The sequence below is a fragment of the Callorhinchus milii genome, unplaced genomic scaffold, assembly GCF_018977255.1.
Source record: "Callorhinchus milii isolate IMCB2004 unplaced genomic scaffold, IMCB_Cmil_1.0 Scaffold10, whole genome shotgun sequence".
NCBI lineage: Eukaryota > Metazoa > Chordata > Chondrichthyes > Chimaeriformes > Callorhinchidae > Callorhinchus > Callorhinchus milii.
The window spans coordinates 8,913,187-8,937,087 of record NW_024704751.1 but is presented as its reverse complement, the minus strand read 5'-3'; the positions used below and the strand labels follow the sequence as shown (position 1 = coordinate 8,937,087).

Below are 23,901 nucleotides of genomic sequence, written 5' to 3'. Positions count from 1 at the left end.
TTTGCACAATATATCACGTCTTTGAGATGTCTCAAAGCGCTTCGCAGAATATGCCGTAAAGTTAATTGACTGTAAAGAGACGTCTAGAATTCGTGAAAAGCGCTATATCAAATGCAAAGATTATTATATATGTCAATTTCCAATTTGTTCATCTGCAGGACTTTGCCTTTTCTTTTTTTGACTGTATATATTTGTGGGCGAAAGGTTAAAGATCTCACAATACTTTCGAAAAGAGAAGGGGGTTTCTCCCGGCTCCCTGACTGACAAACTGCTTACGGCGGTTAGTGAGAATTTGGCACGCAAACAGCCGCTGCTGATTTGCCCGTTTTTCTTTTTTAGAAATCACTCTGACACGTAAGGCACAATAAGAACGCTACGTTCATTCTTTCTACTTAAAACTCTTCAAAGATATAATTTGATCGGCAACATGAAAATAGTGCACCAGGGTTTTGCCCTACAGAGCCCCATACACAGTGCGGAAGTGAGCACGTTTCAGAGCAGAGCCTAAATTAAACAATGGCAGCCGTGGAACCAGGAGTTAGCTTTGTTTCCTATTGACACACAGAGTTTCACTTACATGGGGATGTGTAGGTGTGTGTGTGTGCGTGTGTGGTGGTGGGGGGGCGGGTGGGGGTTGTACATAGGACAAAAATTACTTTCACGTGCATTCTATAAAACACGCTAAGGTATAAATATAGCAACATCAACAATATGAAGAATAAGGGGGAGGGCAGGGGGCGAAAAAGCATTGGGCTTCCATTTTGTTGCAATGTTAGTGCAACGACTGAAAAGCTGAAGCAGGTGGTATTGCTGCTGGCTGATACGAACTGTAAAACGTTTCTTCCAACGTGCATATTCGCCAGTGCTGCATGGATCTTGTCACGTCCCCGGGCCACATTTGCGGTTTTGTGTGTAACCAAGCCAACTTAAAACTGGCACACACTCTGGTCGGCCACAGTGATACGAGAGCACTGGAAACCAACAATACTTCTTGAAATGAGTCGTGGTAGTCTTACCACTTCAGAAGTGGTTAAGTTGACCGGGGTCACACAGCGCATGATACAAGCTGAACTGTCTGTGACACCAGTCAAATCATTGCAGCACCCAGTACCCTGCACTTCCTCTGCTGGGGTTTGACTGGGCTTTGACGCAATCTATTTGGGAACTACCCGTTTGCTGCTAATCTAGTTTCTCCCAGGAAACAAGCTAATAGGCATATTAACTGTGCGAGTGAATTAAAAATAAGGGTATTCCAGTTAGGACTGAGGCTGGAATGGAATTCTCACAGAGTATTAGGATTTGGGGGAAACATCGCCCAGTTACCGATAAGGATCAATTAATGGATTTGTGAAGATGGATAGATACTGAAAAGAAGACATTTTGACAGGTTACGAGGAAGGAGAATAATCTTTGCATTTGATCTAATGATTTATCAGGTCATCAAGATATTTCAAAGTTCTTTGCATGATTTACAGTAAAGTGTAGTGATCGGGCGTACATAGGCAGCCAATTTGCGCTTTGCAAACATCCATGAAGTGGGCTAGGCCAGGTACGGGTGCTTGGCGCCACAGGCTGGACTGTGTAGGCTGAATAGCTTCTCCTCTTTCTCTCTTCCAATGTGCGGTGAGATGATCAACTGGTCACAAATTAAGCTGTCAATGAAATATGTAGCGGTATAGCCCCATGGACACAGATACCTTCCCCAATATCTCACCTTAGCGACTCTGCTTCACTTCGCATTCGATAGCTAATTTGGCAAATCATTTAGCTCTTATTTTTATTAAACTTTCAGATGGTTTCTGATGGCTCTTTCTGTCCTGTACATTCCTTTGCTACTGTGTAATTTAATTTGGGAATACGAGAGATAGAGCAGTGCAGGATTATTTATTATTTTTTCAAAATTGTGTTTTTTTTAAACTTTTTTTGAGACCAGCCAGATGGACGGTAATTGTCCTTTTTGGGCCTGCGCATTCCTGTCAGGCTGGATCCTCAGTGCCAGCAGGATGTTTGACCGTGGGGACATCACAGCACGATCAATCCTTTCTCGACCACACCTTTGGTCGCCCTTCTACCCTCCCTAATCAACCCCTGCTCGGGTCCAAATCCCCGAGTGTGCAGCGCCTTGGGAAATCCACCCGATGTGAAAGACACTGTACAAATGTGGTAAGTCTGGAAGATTCTTCCTCTATCCCTCCACCTTGCCCCTTCCTTCCCCAGCTTCAGATCGTGCCTGAAGACCTTTCTCCTCGACCGTGCCTACAGTCACCTCCCAACTCCCCCCGGCTCGGCGGTGTGCTCCACCACTGTCAAGCGCTCTGGGACGCTACCCAGTGTGAGGGAGCAATATAAATGCAAGTTGTTGTTGTTGAAATGTTCGCCTGTAGGCAGGCAGCATACCGGCAGGCAACAACCTCACAAATTACACTTGTATGGCACCTTTCACGTCGGGAGCATGTCCCAAAGCGCTGGACAGTCAATCAAGGATGTAAAGATCAGCAGGAGCAGACACATTGGCTGATCGGGCAGCAATGGCTAACTAAGCAGAAGTAGGACAAAACCTGCAAGCTTGCACATGACTCAGTTCTACACCAGGAGGTTATCCACTGGGAGAACCTGTAGAGCAACATTTTATATTTTAAAAAAAAACCTTGGTTTCTATCACTTGACACAGAGCTTTATATGCAACAAACAGAAAGTGACGGCAACGTGGAGCAAAATACTTTTCCACCGTTTGTCCCAAGTGTCAATGCTGAGCTTTCCCAGGTCACATATTATCATGTAGGGGATACAGAGCAAAGCTACCTCTACACTGGAAGGATTGGATGAGACAGATAGAGAACGGCGTAGATAATTAATAAGTCTTTGCATTTGATATAGCGCCTTATCGCATCTTCGAGGGTCTCAAAAGCGCTTCACAGAACGTGCTGTAAAGTGTAGTGACTGTATACTTTGTGAGCGAATTAGTTACACAGCAAAGATCTTTTGGATCTTCACCCTTGATGAGCAGAGTACCTCCCTCCAGTGACTTTCCATTTCCCCCACCACCTATCCTTGCTGTCTGTTCTTTCCAAGTGAGGCTGCCAATTCAGTGATGAATTACAGGAAGTTTGTGCTCTCTGCTTTCATCCTCCAGAAAGTGGGTCGAAACCAGCCCCAGACTTATAGTCTTTATAAACTTGGAAGAGAGAACCTTTTCTTCCTTCAGCCAGGAATCAAACCCAGGTCCCAAAGGTGAGACAAGTGTTCCAGCACCCCTTGCCAGTTAGAGAGGAGCACAGTTAAGATGATAAATCTTCAGGAGACCAGGTTTACTTCGGTAATTATAATCCTTACATTTTGATACAGTGTCTTTCACGTCACGAGAACATCTTAAAACGTTTCGCAGAACTTTACTATGAAGTGTAGTGACAGTATTTTGCAAACAAACAACTAGCCATGTCCCAAAGACAATTATGAAGTCAACAACAGTCCACAGATGCATAGAATTTACACAGAATACAATACATGCCAAACTGTGCATGTAATCTGGGCAGCAAATGCCTAAATGTAGAAACTCAGCAAACATCCACGTAACAGATTATAATTTAAATGAGTTGTTTTTATATTACATTAAAGACGCAATGGCAAAACCTTTTGGGAAAAGAACGCAATTTTTTAAAAAAAAAGTCAATGCCACAACTAGACAGTTTCAGTAACACTTAAAAAAGCATCAGAGTCGATTATTTCCTGAAATTACTTTGTTTCAGAGAAGTCTGCAAGAACTCAGAAAAAAATCCCCTTTCTTGTGTATCTGATTGAGATTAATAAGAGCTCAATAATACTGCTTAAACGGGGTGAAATGTTAGAGATATAATCGGAGGCAAGAGAGGGGGGAAGAAATTGGTGTGAGGCAGGAAATTCAAGCTTTTTTTTTAAAATAAAAAAAAACAGATTGATGAAATCCCTGGGCCTTTAAAAGTGGTTGAGAGTAATATTACACAGTGTGGATGATTCAGGTCTCCCACATTTCAGTGCTCGAGAGATCAGACTCTTAGCTTTACTAGGCCAGGCAATACCATTAAGGGCGGCAGCCACTGAAAATACAGAGGAGTAGGATCATCATTAAATATTAGAACATACGAGAAGAATGTCCATCTTACTCAGTGCATGGAGAGGTCTCACTGCAGACCTGTGTCACACCGGGCTCTGCTGTTATTGTGCACCTTATACTCGCACAACCAAAAAACACTTTCAGTAGCATCAACAACTGTGCAATCAGTACTGGAAACACTTTCCGAAGAGCACTGGAAAATAATTCAATTACGTACTGCAATAATAATCCTTACATGTGGCACAGTGCCTTTCATGTCAGGAGGATGCTTCAAAGCGCTTCGCAGCATATAGTGTAAGATGCATTGAATAATGTGTGTTTTTTGGGGGCAAAGCAACACTAATTGTTATTTTTCAATGAGATTTTGCTGCTTAACTGATGCCTTTGTGCCACTGGTCTAAGTAGCCTGATCTTGTGAAACACCCCCCACCTTCCCTTTACATGGCACTCAGCCAGAACCAAAAGGCTCAGAAACAGTTCCAAATAAATGAAAATGTTTGGGTGCACATTCAATCCTTTGCTCCTGTGCTTTGAAAAGACTTTTCAAAAAAATGCAGCCTTTCAAACTCACTCCAAGTCATCCGTTGGCCTTTCTCCACAACAAACAATTTTTTTAAAAAAAATCATAAAATAATGCTCATATATATTTGCTCTTGAGCCACTGGGGTGTGTGCACAGGTTTCATTTTGGCCGTGTGGACTGCCTCATACAGGCACTAACCAACAGACTCCACCGCCCTCCCACTGACCACCAGCTTCCACAGAAGAAAGACCTGTTAGTAGGCCATCAACTGATGATGCATGCTTTGCTTCTCTCAGTTTGGAGCATCATCTGAACCCCTCAATGCATCAGTATCTTGTAAACACTTGCCCCTAACCAGTATGGTATACATCCTGTAGCAATAATAATCCTCGCATTTGATATAGCGCCTTCTCATGTCTTCTAGTCGTCTCAACGTGCTTCACAGCATATACTGCAAAGTGAACTCACTGTATGTTTCGTGGGCAAAACGCGGCAGCCAATTGCGCACATCACTGTCTCACAAACAGTCGTGGATTGAGCGACACAATTATTCTTTTTTTAAAAAAATGTATTGTTAAAGATGAAGATAATTTGGTATATGTTAGATAATGAATATTCTAGCAACGTACTGCAAAATACAAAGAATTCTGTCACTGTCCCAACCTCCTGTCACGTAACCCTGTCCCAACCTCAAATCTCGTGCCAGTAAATAACACGTGGTAGGAAGTACTCATTTCAAAGCTTTCGTCAGAAGGAGATAAAAGGTTGTAACTTACTTTAACCTCTAAGATTGACTAAACACAAGCGATGAGGTGTATTCATCTCATTCATGTCGGAAACATACAAGACAAATTATGCCGTAAACTACACTGACTCAAGGGTTCTTTCAGAAGTGTGAAACCAAGCCACGGGCAGTAAGAAACTCAGGTAGTTCTAGGCCATAAAAGTATCAGCACCCAAAGAGTGGGATTAGTGACCTGACATTAGATGACTGTGCTGAATTAATAAAGTATTACTGGATTTGGGATAGAAGGCAGCAGTTTAGTTATATTGAACTGAAACACAACCCAAGCAAGCACTGCACATCATTAATAATAATAATCCTTGCATCTGTTATAGTGCCTTTTCATGTCTTTGAGAGGTCTCAAAGCATTTCACAGTATACACTGCTAAGTGAATTGAATGTATATTTTTGTGGGTGAAAGTGTACTTTCATCTGATCCATGGCTTTTTGTGGAACATCGCTGTACGCATGCTGGTTGCCACGTTTGCCTACAAAACGTGGCAGCCAAGATGCGTGCGAATTACTGTCATATGTGTATTTTGCCTACAAAGTACAGCCACTGCATTTTACAGTAAATCCTGTGAAGTGCTTTGAGTTTTCCTGACGTGAATGGCGCTATAATAAATACATGAACGATTATTTTATGAACACCTATAGAATACGATTCATACAGGACACACATCACTGTGCCTGCCATGAACAATCAGATATGGTCACCATGAATACGTACAAAGTATATTTCTATGGAGACTTGGTCTGATGTAGCTGGAGACAGTGGGAATGACAATTACTGTGTGTATTGCTGTGTGTGGTGCTTTTAACCTGTTTATCTCTTGAAAAGTTATCAAGCTTATATTCAAAACAAAGAGCACTTGTTAGAAACTGCAGAAAAATTACGAGGGAAATTAAGAATTTTCCACAATTCTGAATCATCTTAGATATTAATAGAAAGGTTTTAAGTCTCAGTTCTGTTTGTGATAGCAACGCTGTTAACAATGGCTAAATACTGATAGGGATGACACCTCATTCTTTCTTGTGGTGACTGAACAGGTCAGGCTTGCACAACCACAGAAATCCAGGACTAGCAAATTCAACAGATGCGAGGGAGTCTTTCCTGCCAGACAACTTCATGGCTGATCTGTCCTCACAAACAACCAGTACATTAAGACAACAGCTTTATTGATCTCTTCCTCTCTTCTGCTATTTTTAAACCCTGGCGCTATCCTGGAACAGGAACCTTGAAGCTTCAACTGGGTTTGCAATCAAAAAATGTTTTCTCAATAACAAAGAGCTGAACTTGCACTTTCCGTAGTCCAGGCAAACAAAGAACGAGCTTTGGCAGGACACTCATTGCTGGACCAACACAGTGCAGGTGATACATGTTTAAGAGACAGGAAAAGGCCTTCCTTGGCTGCTTAGGTAGCAAGTGCTTCAGCCAGAAGCATTAAAGATTAAAGCAATCCCGCCCAAGTGAAGCAAGTGCTTCAACATCTGATTGAGCAGTCTTTACGAGACTTTATAAAAGCTTGAATTGCTAAAATCTGCAAGTGGCTCCAAGGAAAACAGTCACATTGGTTTTGGAGTCCTTTCCCCTGAGTTACTATGACAAAATGTCCGTCTTGTCTCCCTCGCCAACACAGTAGTAATGTTTTTAAAAAAAAACAATTACAATGTGTTCTACTTCTCAAAAGACTTTTTCAACCTGGAGAATCCTCATGTAATGACTTCTTTAAAGCTCCGTGTTGGTGACAATGTTTCAGAAGAAATCACATTGCACTTTGTGAGTAGGATCAGTTCAACATGGCATCAATCTACAGGTGGTAACCATTACTGGGTTCATAAAGTGTTACTGATGTAAAGGGGCCATGTTGAAACCAAATGAATTCTAGCTCCAAGGACAGAATTTCAATTAGACTTAGCTGGGCATTAAATTAACAGTGACATCAAACAGTTCCAGTACTTTTCTGGAAAGAGTTCAGAAGGCAGTATTTATATTAATAATCAAAATGCTTGCATTTAACACAATAAAAATCCTTGCATTTGATACAGCGCCTTACCACATCTTCGATTCGTCTCAAAGCACTTTGCAGTATATATGGTAAGGTGAATTGATGATACATTAGCGCCTTATCAGATCCTTGAGCCGCCTCAAAGTGCTTCACAAGATATACAATAAAGAGTGGTGACTATTTATGTGGGTGAAACGTACAGCTTACATTCCAGGCTACCCCAGCCTCTCTCTGCTCGCTGCTAGTCACAGCCTCTCCCCGGAGGCTCACTGACAATCCAGGGTCTTCTCTGTAACTGAGAACCTTCCCAAATCCCAATCAGTCCGTGCACCATTATATAAATTAGGCACAGGTGGCACACGGAGTGCCATGCCGGAAGGCAAGTAATACACATTTTTCTTCATCAAAACTGTGTAAGCTAAAGGAAACTGATACTGTAATAATGCCTCATAGAACTCAGGAGGAGCAGCCTGACACATGCTCAGGGCTGAAGTGAGTGCAACTCCATCAAAGTGCATTCTTTTCCTTGCAGTCATGCTGAACAAAGGTGTGTAAGTTATTCTGCATTTACAACCAATTTACAGACATCCTATCGCGGGCTATCAGAGACAAACGTTATGTTGCCCAAATGTTTGAGTGCTCCCCAAATGGAATTTCCCCCAGAATTACAAGGGTTTTGCCCCCTAAGGTAATACATTCCCATCAACGCAAGGAAACCCGAGGCAACACACAGAGCTGTCAGTGATAGAGAAGTGTTTTCTGCAGACAACCTACAACCTGAAACCTGGGATCAATTTACAAAAAAAAACTATTTGCTCTAAAACGATTGTATAGCTAATAAATCATAGTGAAAAGCATTGCCTGCATTGACAATGGCTTTTTTTTTTTGCAACTAAACAGGTACAATGCTACTGGTGACATGAGAGCAGTGGACAGTCACTGTTAAGCGCTTTTAACTAAAGCAGGAACGGGGCCTGTAGTTTGGCCTTCGAGCTGAGGGGGCCGAGCCGTGGCATGTGAAATAGAGAGCGATTGATGATGGATGGGATTTTGTTGCTACGTCTGCAATCACATCCAAGTCTGTATTAACTAACGTCCACATCTGCACTCAGCGAAGTCACAGGGAGAGCGAGAGTGATCAGGAACTGAAACTCCTGCCAATTCACTCTCTGTCTTACCCAGACTAGGCCAATCTTAGCGCCTCCAACTGAATTTGATTGGCCCAGGAAAGGAGAAAAAGAATTAGCAAGAATTTCTGCTCTTGTGTGGATGCAGGTCTGGGCAGTGTAACAAGTCTGCTGACGGTGGGGCAGTGGTATGAGGGATGGTCTAAAAGGTCCTGGCCATAACCTTGTGGCTCAGGCTGACACACTACAAACAAAACATGACCTGCAGCTCATCCGTAAACCCAAATAATCCCGTTAGCAAGTGGCAGCGCCCATTTCATTCTGGTCAAAAAGCTGTTTAAAAAAGAGACGCGCCAAGGCTTTACCGAATCGTCACGATTCATCCTTTATTTGAAAATATTTCACTACATCAGAGACACACTCCCATTTACCTTATTCATCACTCTCAACAGTAAAGCACCAAGAGTTGCATCGCCACCTGCTGGCCACATCAGAAACAACAGCTCAAATTAGTTCCCCCCCCCACCCCCGGAATATAAAATCTAACAAACCTTAGACATTCTCTTCCCTGTAGCCTCAAAATAGGAATTTCCTAAAGCCCCAGGAAATGAATTTACTGCTAAACACCCAACGTCAGTGAGTTCTTGTGCCGTGCGACATTGTGCGGCCAGAGAAGGCTTTTAAGAAAGAAGCAGCTCAGCAATAATTCCTAGATTTCTAATTCCTCAAATCATTAAAGAAACTATTCCTCAAATCCACACCAAATGAATGCAATAAAGTTGCTGCTCTGAGGACATAGACAGCAACATAATCAATTCACCACGGAGCAAGTACCGAGAATTAGAAGGTAAAAGACATCACCCGGACCATACACATTATAAAGACCTCACAATGCCCAGCAAATCAGGGATTTTTCAAAGTGCTTTCAATACTCATCTGTAACATTGACTGAGACCCACATTGCCATAGAGTAGGAATAAGATGCACGTCTCTATCCCAGAGAGCAGCTCTACGCAAGCAAACATTTGTGTAAATTTCTATTGTTGTTTGGAGACAGCTACAGGGTGTATGGGGAAAGGATAGAGAAATGGGACTGAAAGAATTGCTCTTGAGGTAGCTGGCACAGATATGGCCTTCTTCTGTGCTTTAAATTTCTATGGTCCTATTTCTACAGCTGAGGTTCAGACTCAGAAAGTTCACAGTACAGAAGACCATTCAGCCTATTGTGTCTACATTGGTGTGAGCTCCCCCACTGGTGCCATCTGTTCTAACACTATTTCCCTGCTTTTCCATGTACATTTAATATCATTCTTCCTGCGTTCATCCTCTTTTACAAGGGGATATTAAAACAGATCGCTATATCTAGTTACTCTCCACCATTCAGAAACTGGTGCAAAAATTCAGACAAGAGAGAAGTTAAGGCTAATATACTACTGGGCAATGACGGTTGCCATGCCATCACCAAAAAAACAACCAAATCCCCACACAGCACATCTCTTAGAGCTTTCATATCAAAGGCAAGAGTTAGGAGTGATCCAGGGGACCTCCACCCTCTTGTGTCAGGAAGAGTATGAACCTCAACATCACATAAAGAGATTCCAGCCTGTAACTTACTCCCTGAATGTGTTCCCTCGATTAAAGTCCAACTTGTAACTCACTTCTGGGAACTTGTTCCATATGTATGAGTAATTACCCAAGTAATGCATGTAACCCCCACTTCCTGGCTATCAACCCCCCACCCTCCTTTTCCCTCCTCCCATCACTATTGTGCAACTTTGTCTCAATGAATTGGGGAGGTCTGTAGGACCAGTCAGTTATACACTGCTGTCCATACAATTTTACATGTATATAGTGCCTTTCACGTCAGGACATCCCAAGGTGCTCAACATTAATGACTTGGCACCTGAGCTGGAGGTGGGAGTCAAGGAGTGGTGGGGAGATGAAAGATGACTGATAAGTCCAGTCAAAGAGGTAGATCTTGAGATGGACTTTGAGCAAAGTGAGGGAAACGAGTGAGTCAGAGGATCTCGGGGATGGAGTGCAGAGAGTGAGGGCAGATAGACTGAAAGCCCAGCCGCTCGCTGATGGTGGAGCAGGCCAGTGAATGCTGAGCGAAGGGAGCAGCCGGGTTGACAGGGTTTCAGAAGGTCACAGAGATAGGGTAGGGCGAGATGATGGAGGGATTTTGATGTGAGAACAAGGCTCTTCAACTCAATCCGCTGGGGGCTGGGGAGCCATTGAAGCCGGGCAAGGATGTGGGTGAAAGGCTCACGGAGCCTGCAGAATCACAGGGCCAAGTCAGTCACACGCTGCAGCCGCTCTCTCTGCAGGATAGCAAGTCCATTTAGTCACACACCGCAGTAGATCTGCAGCGTCACGGAATCAATCAGGCACACGCCGCAGGAGACTCGCAGCATCCGGGGGGGTGTCAGTCACACACACGTCGGTATTGTGGAGCCACAGTCACACACCGCAGCAGCTTTGCAGTATAGCGGGTCTGTCCAGTCACAAATACACCGCAGTGGATCGGCAGCATTACGGAGGCAATCAGTCACACACCGCAGCACATCTTCAATGTGTGCATGCCCAGAAATAGCCAGGCTTTCTTTTCTATTCAGGCAGCCGACACTGGGTTACATGCCGCTATTAGTAAATTTGCAGTTTTAAATTTGCTCGGAGGTCTGTAGCTGCATTTCCTTCCCAAAAACAGACTTTACGCTCACGGAGCTCCGAGAGCGCTGAGAAACCCAAACTCCAAGGAAGACGCAGGTGACCACTGTGACCAGAAGCACTTTCTCGGGGAGAGTGGCTTCCCGCTGCGGGAGGCACCAACTAAAAGTGAAGCGAGGAAATTGCTTCTTTCAGAAATGAATGGACCAGAGAGATCCACGGGTTACAATCCAGCACCACATCGCGTGCAGCACGATCAAGCTAATTTAAGGGGTAGAGTGAACTGCTCTCTAGATACGCCTTGCCCTGAACGAGCGGGACACGCACCTCAATCACCCACAATGGCAGGACACTAAGCTGCAGCAAACTACCCCGTCACCATGGATCTGCTGGTGACACTGGCAGGGATGTGGCACTAGCTAGCCTGCCCGTCTACCACTTGAGTGAGGGGCGCTGCCTGATGTGTGTGAGTATGGGACGGGGGAAAGAGAAAGATGGACGAAGTTTATACATTATTCATCAAGTCAGTCAAAAAGTTGGGAACTTATATCCCTACAATTACCAAGAGTATTAAACAAGAACTTTAAACCTGTGGTATCAGAATCTCTGGTGAGTGAACTTGCACTGTTGTCTGACTGCCTCACTTGTCCCCAGTGTTATATTTATACAGGTCTATCTATTTCTGCAGTACAAACACAATATCAAACAATATTCTTTCAATAGCATTCGCTTACAAGTGTACATAAAAAAAACCTAAAGAAACTACCCTTTTTTCAGCTGCTTAATAATTACTTGAATGATTGAATGTAAAGAGAGCAGAATAGTATCAACACGGGAGAGGAAACCGGATGGTGAAACCTCTCATGTGTTTTTTATTCTCTATGAGTGAGGCAGGCATGTCAGACTCAAAAGTGGAGGAAATAAAATAGAAATTTACGTGTACAAAACACTTCAACATGCAGCCGTCTATTGATACCAGACACCAGCCTCTGCTTTTATTGGAATTTGATTCGAATATTCGGTCTGTTTGAAGTTTGCTTTTCTTTCGTCTGACAGGCGTGGGAAAGGTGGAATTTTCTCACAGGAGGGGAAATGAGTGGCACTTAGTGCCCTCGCCATCATTTCATACAGGACATAACCAGCTTTCATCAAACCGTGGATGATGGGCCCGTTTTATTACGCAGCATTTTATGGGCACCCTCTGTGGAGACGCACACTCACACGCACAGGTGATATTCCTTGGACACATTTGAGACTGCTGTGGAATTTACTTTAGGGTATTCAAAGCCAGATGTTACTTCAACAAACCATTTTATTTAGGGTTTGCTGTAGACTTCTGAAAACTTTGGAGACCGCCGCACCCCGCACCACCTCTCACCCACTCACACACAATATGCCAGAAAGAAATAATTCATCAGAGTAAGAAAATTAAAACTCTTAATATTCTCTAATGTCTCCACTCATAGCTTACTGGTTGAACACTACTGAGGACACAAAGCATGAAGGCCCCAGGTTAAAGTCCCTGCTCTGTGCTGACACAACCCATCTCAGGCTACAATTAGTATCCGGGCCCCTGGCACAGGAAAGGGAAGATTGCTATCCTGCAATTGCTTGAAATGTGCAAGTCGGTTGAGAACAGGTCCAAGTGAGGGTGTGATTCCCCCCTCACACACAGTCATAATATCCTGTCAACATATACTGTTCAGACTCATACTTGAAGAATAACACTGGGATGAGATACAGAAAGTTGACCTGCATTCTTGAAGCAAGTACAATTCCCCACTATGTGGGTGAGGAGAGAGAAAGTGGCACAATATTGTCTGTAGGAGGCTTCAATTTATCTCAAATGAACCTTGTGACATGAGACAAGCAAAAGTAACAACTGCCAGGGACCAAGGACCAATGTTGCCATTATAAACAAATGGCCGACAATAACTTTGAACCAAGACCATCTATCTAATCCCCATCAGAGGAGTTGCTGGAGGACAACATGCACTTTGCCAACTGTTTATTCTCAGTTAGATCAACTTTCCCCAATGGATATCCATTTGGGTTCGTGGCTGTTAAGAGTTCATTGTACTTACATCGCTGGGAGAGAGATTTCCAAGTTCATCGTCCTGCTCTGAAGTGCCGTCTTCTCTGCCAGATTCAGTCCCGTGAGAGGCGCGAGATTGACTGGGGTGAATCCAAATCTCCACCCTGCTAGTGTCCTCCCCAACCTGCCTGAAGGTCGATTTCTTTCCCCTGCCTCGAGGCCCTGGGCTCAGCTCACATTCCTGCTGCCTCTTGAGCTCAGCTTGCTCAGCCTGCAGAAAAAAAGACAAACCACTCCATGAAGCTGGGCACTGGGCCTTCAAGTAAGCAGCTCTCCTGCCAGCATCACTGTAATTCACAGCAAGCCCAGCATGTGCGGATGGGAAAAAAAGAAGTTTCTGCTTTACCAAGAAATTCACTCTCATAGTAAAGCCAAGCCTTGCTGTCTCCCTAGCCACATAGCAAATCGTTGATGATCAAGATATTATCTTCACCTGGACTGAGACTCTGGTAAGAACACAGTTGAGGGAAAGGAAGCCCCTGAACGAACCTAATTAGCAGCATATCAAGAACGTGGTTCTTATAATCGCACATTAAACCCAGAACAGGTCCCTGGGACTTCTTCTTGCATTTGCATTCAATGTACTTGGATAGAAACAGAAGGCCATGCATCTTTTAAATGATCTTGATTGATTACTCAGGTAAAGAAAAAATTCACTTTTTTAAAAATGGGATGGAGATTAATCTTCTCCTCATAGCTAAGGCCCTTCAATTTAGGGATCACTCCCATAGTTCTTCTCCAAGTCTCTACAAGTGATCCAAACTCACTACTCAGTCCATGTGAGGTCTGACCTGTCGCTTTGTGCACAACCCAGCATAACCTCAGGAGTCCTGTATTCTACCATTCAGACTATGTTTAAACCAAATCCCCATTTGCCTGCTCAGACAAACATGTAAATTTTCACAACGTTATTCAAACAGAGTGTGTGCCAGTGTCCTAGACTTTCCCAGTGTCCTGGCCAACAATCCTCCAGATAGATCGGCTGTTTGTGGGTCACCCAATTTCTAGGTCTCCCACCCTCAATTTAACGCTTTCATAACTTTTTTCCCCCAACTTTGTAAATCACTTCAACTCTTCTGCTTAGTTCTGAGTACATATGGCAAGTTTACTTTGCACCTCCATATAAACTAACAGATTAGAAACATATCCCGGGGCCCAATAAAATGAGTAGCTTTTGCTGCAGTCCGGGCTTGTTCAACCTTTGTTCCTATGGCTGCTTCCCCTTGTAACATGAGGCTGTTCTTGAACTCTGCACCAGACATGCCCTTTCCTGGTGTCTGTGCCTCCATTTCCACCCATCCCTCTAGCTCCAAGATCCTACATGAAGCTGACTTCATTTCAACCAGGAGAGGCTGCAAAAAGTGTCTCTTTGCTAGTATCCTGTAATGTTCAGCAGCCTTCCCTAACGGACCTAGACCGTCAGACCAGGACACATTATCATTGCACGATCTGTCAAATTCACTGTGAGACGATGGGGATGGTTAACAGCAATACTGGCTTTGAGCCATGTTCATCTTGAGTAAAGAAAAATATTTTGGACTGAAAGTTATAATAACTGTGTTTCCCAGCAATGTTGCCAGCAGTATTCATTGTAGAGCATTAACGTATATTACGACAACCCATCTCACTGGGAACTAGACCACAGAAGTCTGTCTTGGTGGTGAAAGGGCGGGGGGAGGAGAGAAAACCTGAGGATTCAATTAACTCATTCTGGATTAAATTAAACTTGAATGTGGGCAAAATTAATGGAACAACTTCATCCTCCAACAAACAACCAGAAACTACTGCATGTGAACATGTGTGAGTGAGAATGTGTGATTACTACAAGAGAGAGAGAACACACACACACACACAATATATATAATTGGAATTCATAAGGGTTGATGATTGTCATCTCTATGTGGGCTTTTTGAAAATAACAAACATTTTTAATACCGGAGAATTGCTCTGTATCTCTCGTACAGTTAATCATAATTATACAGCAAAATTGTAGAGTTTGGCTGCTTAAATGTTTGCCTCTTTTACTGTACACAAATTGTGAAAAACAGTATGTGATACATTCTGAACATCTCCCCAAATACTCAGTGGCAGCAAAAAGTGGGAGGTGGGGGTAAGAGATCATTCCACACTCAAAGAACAAAGGCTTTATTCATTTTAAACCTTTCACTGTAAAAACCCTCCAGTATGCTGAATATAGTATTTTAACACAGCTCCCACACCTCAGGCCAACTGTGCCGTCGTCAATGGACACTGAGCAGAGCTCATGTTACCAACAAGCACTGTGCTCAGCAAATCACTTAAAGCTCCATCGGTGACCAAATAAAACTACAATGGTTGGCATTAAAATGAATGTTACAGCCAATGATTCATAAGAGTTTTATCCCTTCAATGTACAATGAACAGATTTTGGTATATAAAAATCTTCCAAAAGGAAGTAAAACTACAATTGTGAAACACTTGAAAAGTTCTTTTGAATTTAATGCCTTCTGCAGATTTTTGTTCTGGTAAATTGTGTTTGGATGTAGACAAACACACGGTGTCCCCAACTGCCACGCAAGCAACCCCCTGGACCCACCGACACCCCACCCCAGCCCCCCACGTTCTCCCCAGGCACCTGTGGTGCATTTTCTTCGTGTGGATTAATTTCAAAATTAAAGCCACACTGACCCAGCTAAAGTATCTGTAGAGTGTAGACCCTATGGAGTCCCATAGTGTAGTGGTTAGTGTGCTTGCCTCGCAAGCATTAGGACCTGGGTTAGATTTCCAGACAGGACAAAACCTGAGGCAGGTTTCCTTACTCCACACGCTTCTGTTTTCTTAGCAATAATGGTTGTCAGTCGATTGGCGGATCGCTTTCCAGGGGTAATAATAACTATTTGTGGTACGCTGCTGCGCGCTATTGGCTGCCGCATTTTGGCCCCAAAATACACAGTCAATCTACTTTACAATATATTCTGTGAAGCGCTTTGAGATATCTCAATGACGTGATACGGCGCTGTATTAAATTCAAGGATTATTATTATGATTATTATCTCAGAAGATTGGAGTCCAGTACTTAAAACAATTATTACCCCCTGAATCTGTAGATGTACCCCGGGAGACTGTGAGCACTCCGGGGGTTAATGACGTTAGGAGGATTTGCACATTTAGTTATCAGTACATTTAGTTGGATGCGGATCTGGATTCTATCCTCTTGATAAGGTTTCTCTGCATTTATTTTAAAAATGGACAAAATATTCATGCGTAATCCTGCCATCTGACCCCCAGTGAGTGCAGTCTTTTAAACCTCTCCAATGTGTTTGAGTGCAGCGTATTCTGTTTATTTACTGGCAGAGGAGGACGGCTTTGATCCCGGATTGTTCTCTTGCCAAGCCTGCCATCACAATAGTGCAGAAGGCATGAATGGTCATTTTCACACGGCCTGTCCGGCTTGTTTTTCCGATCTTGACGAGTCACAGAGCTCTCACAGATCCTTCCAACACAGCCGCCAAGATCTGTTTGTTACTAAGTAAACACCAGCAAAAAGTCAAGCTGCTTTCCTTTCTCTCCCCACCCAACCCACCCCATCCCCATTAGCACATACACACACACTCACAGCCCTCTCCCCAAATACAATCTCTGCAAGCTCGCTCCCTATACTGAGTGACAGACTGACCTTCCTTTTGGTTTCTTCGAAGAGGCTCATCAGACTCTCTTTCGCTGTGAGAATCGGATTACTAGCAGCCAGACTCCGCATGTAATAGTAAACTGCATCCAGCTTCCGCCTCTGAAAAAACAAGGCAAAAGGTTTGAAAATGCAGACACAGCTCAGCTGAACCCAATTACCAAGAATTCCCATAATTATTTCATTTTCACTGAATCTATTAGTCATAAATAATACAACTTTCTCAAAACGGCTGGACCCTTTTTTCCTGCCAGTTTAACCCTCGGAGGACCACAAATCAGATTTTTCTGGCCCAAAACAAACAGTGCAGCTCTGTTTCTCTCCAACCCCTCTCCCCACCACCCCACTCCCCCATCACTTTGAGGTGGGCAAGCACTCAGGGTTACAATGCTCTCATCAACATGGGGGCAAGCAAAGTGGTCCTGACACTGCAGTTTAACGAGGAGGGAACTGTTAGCTCATATAATGTACAAAATCAAGTTCAGGTTTCCAACTCCAGAGAGAATCCAAAGTGCAACTTGAAAAGTTCCCAGTGATGTGAAGCTTTGCACACCTAGTGTCAGGGCAAGGTGTTACATGCCACTCGGAAGGAATTAAATCTCGCTCGCAACTTAAAGAGAGACAGTACTCGCATACAAACCCATTTCCCTGAGACAATGTCCTGCTTAAAATCAACTCAACACCTTCCAACCCACATTAAACACACACTAACCTAACCGCGAGTCCATTTAAGACCAAATTCCTTGCTCTCCCTCACATGTTAAATCAAATCCATTTATTGACCTCATGATCACAATCTGCAGCACATTCGCATCATTGTCTATGGCACATTTCATGTTTTACGTAAACTAGTGACATCTGGTGATGGAGAGCCTGCATGACATGACTGCAAAATCTTGCATAAAAGATGAAACTTTCCAGTCTCCAGTATATACCTCAGTATTGCGGAGAGATTGGAGAAGATCCTTAGAGCAGAGAAGGTTAAGGTGAGATTTAATAGAGGTGTTCAAAATTATGAGGAGTAAATAAGAAGAAAACGTTTCCACTGGCCAGTGGGTCGTTGACCATAGGACACAGAGTTCAAGATAACTGGCAAAAGAACCAGAGAGGAGATAGAGAATTTTTTTTAGGCAGCGAGTTGTTACGATCTGGAATGCACTGGCTGAAACGGTGGTGGAAACAAATTCAATATTAGCTTTCAAAGGGAAAATGGATATTTACTTGAAAAGAAAATTAACTGCAAGACCATGCGGGAAAGGACGGGGGAGTGGGACTAATTGAACAGCTCTTTCAAAGAGTCAACACAGGCACGATGTGTCGAATGGCCTCCTTCTGTGCCGCAAGATTCTATTCTATGAAGCGGGTTATTTTGGAGGCTGCTTAAGAGCCAAGAATGTTGACAGAAAGGCTGGGAGTGGAGCGTTATAGAAGCAACAGGAGCTGCTGAGACTTGCAAGAGAATTGCAGAAATGCATCTTTAAAGATTTGAAAGAAGCAAAGTTGTCATCACCCAATGGATAATAATAATCCCTCCGTTTGATTTAGTGCCTTTCGAATCAACGAAGGACGTCTCAAAGCGCTTCACAGAATTTACTGTTAAGTCAATTGATTGTATAGTTTGTAGGTGAAAATACATAGTCACTACACTTTACATCAATTCTGTGAAGTGCTTTGAGACATCCTCCTGATGTGAAAGACACTATATCAAACACAAGGATTATTATTATACATTGAATGAGACAACTTTGGTTACTTCAGATCTTTGATCAAGCATTTCCATAAGTCTTTCACAAGTCTGAGCAACTACTATCCCTCTCATCGTCTATAGCTTCACTCCTACCTAGCCTGTCTATCAACATTTTTGGCTCTTGTGAGATGAAGTGGAAGAGATGAGATTAAGGTTTACTGATCGGCCACTGCGCTGGAAGCTTGCACAATCTGAAGGAAATTGAGGAATACAAAAGTAGTATTACTCCAAATTCTTTGGAGCTGTTCCTCAGGGACAAAGGGAATGCTGCACCTTACTTTGAACTTTATCAACAGGGATTCCAAATGGCATGAGTTTGGCCAGTCTCAGGCCACGTCCCAGTGGGCAGGAACCGACTGCAGAGAGAAACTGTGGGCAACACTCCCAGTGCAGGATACAGTGGTGCACAACTTTGTGATGTTACATCAGGGCAAGTTCCTCACAAAATGTCCTCTAACCAGCAGTTTTACAACACAAAATAATATAAGGAACATCCTCAAGCCTCCCTTTATAATCTTTAGGAGTATAAGAATAAATTGCATTTATATAACTAAAACAAGACTAGATTAGGGTTAGGGTCAGGGCTCTTACAAGTTACACAGGGTCATTTGCTGCGTGTATCTTCTTGCAGCTACTGTAGCTCACTCGCCTCCCACGCAGAGAGAGCTCATTACCAGTACAGTTACAAGGAGACAGGACGCTGGGGGAGCTTGTTATGCAAACACAGTAGTGAGGACAGGGATGCTGGCCGGAGATTATTGTGACAGTCCTAAAGTTCAGCTTTTAGCAGTGAGTTTCCCCCATTAAGTCATATGAATTTCACCTGTCTCTTTGGTGGCAGTTCAGGTCACCACAATGACTAGACAATCGCTTAGCACAGGAAATGGTTTGAGCAGGAGGTCTGGTTGGTGCAGTTCACTGGAACTCTGTTCGTACACATCTGGAAACTGGGCGACCCAAAGCAGAGGAAAGAATGTCTCTCCTTTCTCAGAAGACTTTCTGGCCAGTCTTAAGCTAATTCCAATGACATGAACTCACAGGCTAAAGCTGGGCTCGCAATTGACACAGAAAAGTGAAGATTGCATTGTATACATCTCCCGATGAGCAATATCACTCAGAATACCCTCACCCCCGCAAATGGCGTAGCATGCTATCAATCACCCAAAGATAAACAGATGTTGAATGGCCACTGTAGCCAGTTTAAGCATCATTGAACACTCAATGGGACTTGCTGAGAGCACTGAACTAGTAACCAGGCTGCAGTAACCCCTCCTGCTATAAGCTGCACGCTCCCTCTTCCTCTGAGAGGGCACACAGGCAAAAAAAAATTCTGCACTTTGCCACTAAATCTGTTCTGTGCACATTTGAGAAAAAGCATGCACGCTTCAGATTTTTCTAACCTCAGGGGGAAGAGTGAAAGGAGGAGGAAAGATGTTTCACTGCTGGAAGTGCCCGAACTCAATGACTCGACCAAGAGATGGCAAAATCCATCATAGAATGTCTGCTGAAAACATCGGTTTTAAACTCCAGCCCATTTAGTTTCAATGCACAGAGGAGGGAGGATGCTTGCACTCTCCCACGCTGGTTGCAACAGTCTGGGATTGCAGATTGGGTAATAATAATGAGATGATCTGCATGCCAACCTGCTCTCTTGGGTGCTCTGTCTGCACATACGGAATCATTCACATGTGCTGCACAGTAGAATGGCTTGTCTTTACACAGTCCAAACTTTACCATGTCAGGATCCTGACTCAAACGTTCTGAAATGAATTCACACCGCACCAAGCAGCAGCCAACAAGGGAGTAAATATAAAACCGAATTTCTGTGGTCAATTTGAAATTGCAGGTGTGAGGTCGAACTCACGCAAATATTGTGCCAATTAAGTGCTTGTGAATGTTACTTGTGAACGTGCATTCAGTTTGGGTGGAGTGCAAGGGTTTGCATTGTCTCTATTCTTTGAGAAAGGAACAGATATCTGCAAGTGTGTAGTGTCTGGGACTTTGACGCAATCACACCTACAAAAGCAAAAGCCAACAATTCATCAAATAAACAATCCTAACCCCTTTTCATTACTTTCAATCAGTGGAAGAGAGAAAAGGAGAGACAGCAGCCTCATTGCGCTGCTGATTTGATGCACTTTGTCCACAACCGCCTTTAGAACCAAATAATGCTATTGTGAGGCCAGAAATAAACATCTTTACAGGAATTGACCTTCAGTGGCCTTTTTACTGAGTGAGACGCCAGCGTGCAGGAATGTAGTGTTTTCTGCTCGATACTAAAATGCACACACAATTAGCTGAAAGTGGAGCTAAAATACCTAAAGTGAAATGGATTTGGTTAGTCTCAAGCTCATTTTCCACCAGGTGCCCTGTAGACAGGAGCTTCTGACTAAGGCTACCAGTTCTTAGAACGTGCAACAGCTACAAAGCAGAAATGCGGTCATCCTCACAGTGTCACGGGTGAATCACTCACATACAGACACGGACTGCATGCCTTTAACCATACACTGCGTATTACTTGGCAAGACGTGGAAGTCCTGTATCATCGAGTGCAGAACACTCCAGCTATTTAGTCACGCTCAATGAGCAACAGGCTGCTCCATTAACTCTCTTGTACACAAGCGAGAGGAAGAGGTGGCTGGCCAAGACAGTGGAAGTCTGACTATACTAAGGACCCAGAAGCAGACTTCTCTCTAGCTGGCGAGGCAGCTCACTGTACATCTTAGCTGGACAAGCTGGGACCAGGGGCATTCACGCCTAGAGTACCAAAAAAAAAAACTTATGCACAACACAACTTTGTCACTGTCAGGTAGGCAGCCTTTGGATCAACTTAGAACCATTTCTCCAGTTATCACAAGAGAGGTTTGGATGAAGAACCTTCAGCCTATTTTATCTCATCTTAACAGAATTGCCCACTCCAATGTCTTCCCATTACAGCACCAATTCTTCAATGAGTTCAGGGCCTTGGGCTCACCTCCCACCTCGTAATCTGTTCTCAGCTATCAATTACTCTACAGTCAAGAAATACTTCCCAGCGTGTTCCAAACTTGGCCTTCACAATGCTAAAGCTGTGCCCTCCTGCTGTGCAATAAGGCAGAGCTTCAGAGGAGTCCAACAAACACAGATCTTCAGTAACCAATAACCGGCTCAAGTCTCTCCATACAATGCACAGCACAACATTTAATGGAGCAGTGGCTCCACCTGGTGGAATACTGGTCACCACAGCACAGCACAGCACACTGTGATTAATCTACGAAAATCTCATTTCTATGGAGATTGGACAACACATACAGATCTTGCTATAAAATGAATGGCATGGGATTAAACTAGTGAATTGACAATAACCCACAAGTGTCAAACTACACGATAGACTTAATTAGAAAAGGACTCGAATTTCAAGAATGCAGCCAGGAAGAGCCTCCAGAATAAATCGCAGAGCTGCTCACCGTGTAGATGGCCAGGATAGCGAGCTGGTTGTATGGACGACCATTCTTCGGTGCTATCTGTTGGGCTTTCAAGTACCAACTGTGAATTAATAAGAAAGAAGCACAAACATGAAAGGAAAGTAATAAACTGGAAAGAGAGCACAAATCCTCCTGGTGAAGACATACGTTTATACTACAGGACTTTCTGCTCAATGTACCCAGTGTAGCATATATGCAATGTAAGGGAAAGCATGGCTCAGTCAAAAGAATTCTCGTCTCTCAGTCAGAAAGTTGTGGGTTGAAACCTTACATTGGGAAAACAAGTTCACATTCCAGTACCAATCGTGGATCTGCATCGTCAGAGATGCCATCCAGAGATTTTATTAAAGATTACACCATTTGGGAAAGAGAAGGAAGTTTCTCCTCATCAACAATCCTCTGGATTAATTAGTCATTCACTTCATGCCTGCTTGTGAAGAAAAGGAGGAAAAGGAAGTGAAATCTGGGCCATATTACTGTACCTGCGAGCCTTGCCATAGTTGGTGGTATCATTTGCTTGCTCTCTGTAGCGGGCAATGTCTCCATGGCAGATCATGCATCGCTGAGCGCTGATCAATGCGTACTTCACCTGCAGGTTCAAATATAAGTTGTAAATACGGACTCTAAATATTTCCAGGCAGTTTTGAGCAGGACCTTGAAAGCACAGTTAGAAAACGTGCTTAGCATGTCAGTCTGCACGACAAACAGCAATCAGTTAGCACTTTAATCTCCTTTCTGACATGGATCAAGGCTAAGGAAAGCCTGAATATACAACAACAACTTGAATTTATATAACGCCGGACGTTGACTCAGAGCGCTTCACAGTAACAGATCCCGGGGCCGAGCCAGGGGGAGGAAGGTGACCAAAGGTGCGGTCGAAAAGAAAGGTATTTGGCTAACTCACTTTCAATCGCCATTAAACTTCTTCTTGTAACTACCTGGGTGGAGATACTGAACCAGACAGCGGAAAAAAACACCATTAACAGAGTTAGTTACTAACATAAGATGTTGGCTAGGAGTCGTCACTGCTGATGATATCAGTTTTGAGACATACTATATTTGGTTTAAGGGAATACTTTTTCTTAAAATTAATTTTAATGTGTGTGTGTCCCTATTAAATACAAACAACATCAAACACCAATTGCCTTCAACAATCCATATTGAACAGAGCCTCAGAAAGCTGGCAGCGTACACTACTCACCATTTTGCGAAGGGGTTTGCTGCGTATAGCCATCCCATCCATGTAATCCTCCAGTTTAAACTGGTACGCAACCTGCAGCTTGTGCAGAAGACCATCAAAGAAGCTTGTCCCCTAAAGCAAACAGCCTGATTATTCATGACTCTTAAGGGAATCTGTTGCTCACAGTGAGGGTTACATGTGCAGCTATGAACAAGCTATTTAAATATATACAATACATAGCCAGTCACATGAGACCGCATATCCTTGGCTCTCGCCAACCTGTGCCTAATACTCTCAGGAATTAGATAAGCAGGATGCTTCCCTCTGGGAAGAGAATACGCATCCCATTCCAAACACAGGAATTTCCATGTGTATGTGGCATGTATGGAACTCTCAAGTCTGGTTTAGATATTCTTAAGTATGGTTATGGGTTCCCACATTCATCAGGCTCCTGGAAGACCAAATCAAAATGCTGAGAAGGCATGATCCAAGAAAATTTTGACTGAAACTAACCCGAATCCCGTTCCCACAGGGCCTAAAGAGATGACT

General features: G+C 43.5%; 1 protein-coding gene across 1 annotated transcript in view; it reads right to left on the bottom strand.

The window, feature by feature from the left end:
* The window catches only part of smg6 (SMG6 nonsense mediated mRNA decay factor), a 146,669-nt gene that overhangs the window by 112,838 nt on the left and 9,930 nt on the right, over window positions 1-23,901 (bottom strand). Inside the window, exons 4-8 of the mRNA XM_042338403.1 lie at window positions 23,374-23,484; window positions 22,655-22,761; window positions 22,155-22,233; window positions 16,953-17,063; window positions 13,287-13,508 (exon numbers count right to left, since the gene is read on the bottom strand). Of these exons, the coding sequence (XP_042194337.1) occupies window positions 13,287-13,508; window positions 16,953-17,063; window positions 22,155-22,233; window positions 22,655-22,761; window positions 23,374-23,484 (630 nt within the window). The remainder of the gene's footprint in view (window positions 1-13,286; window positions 13,509-16,952; window positions 17,064-22,154; window positions 22,234-22,654; window positions 22,762-23,373; window positions 23,485-23,901) is intronic.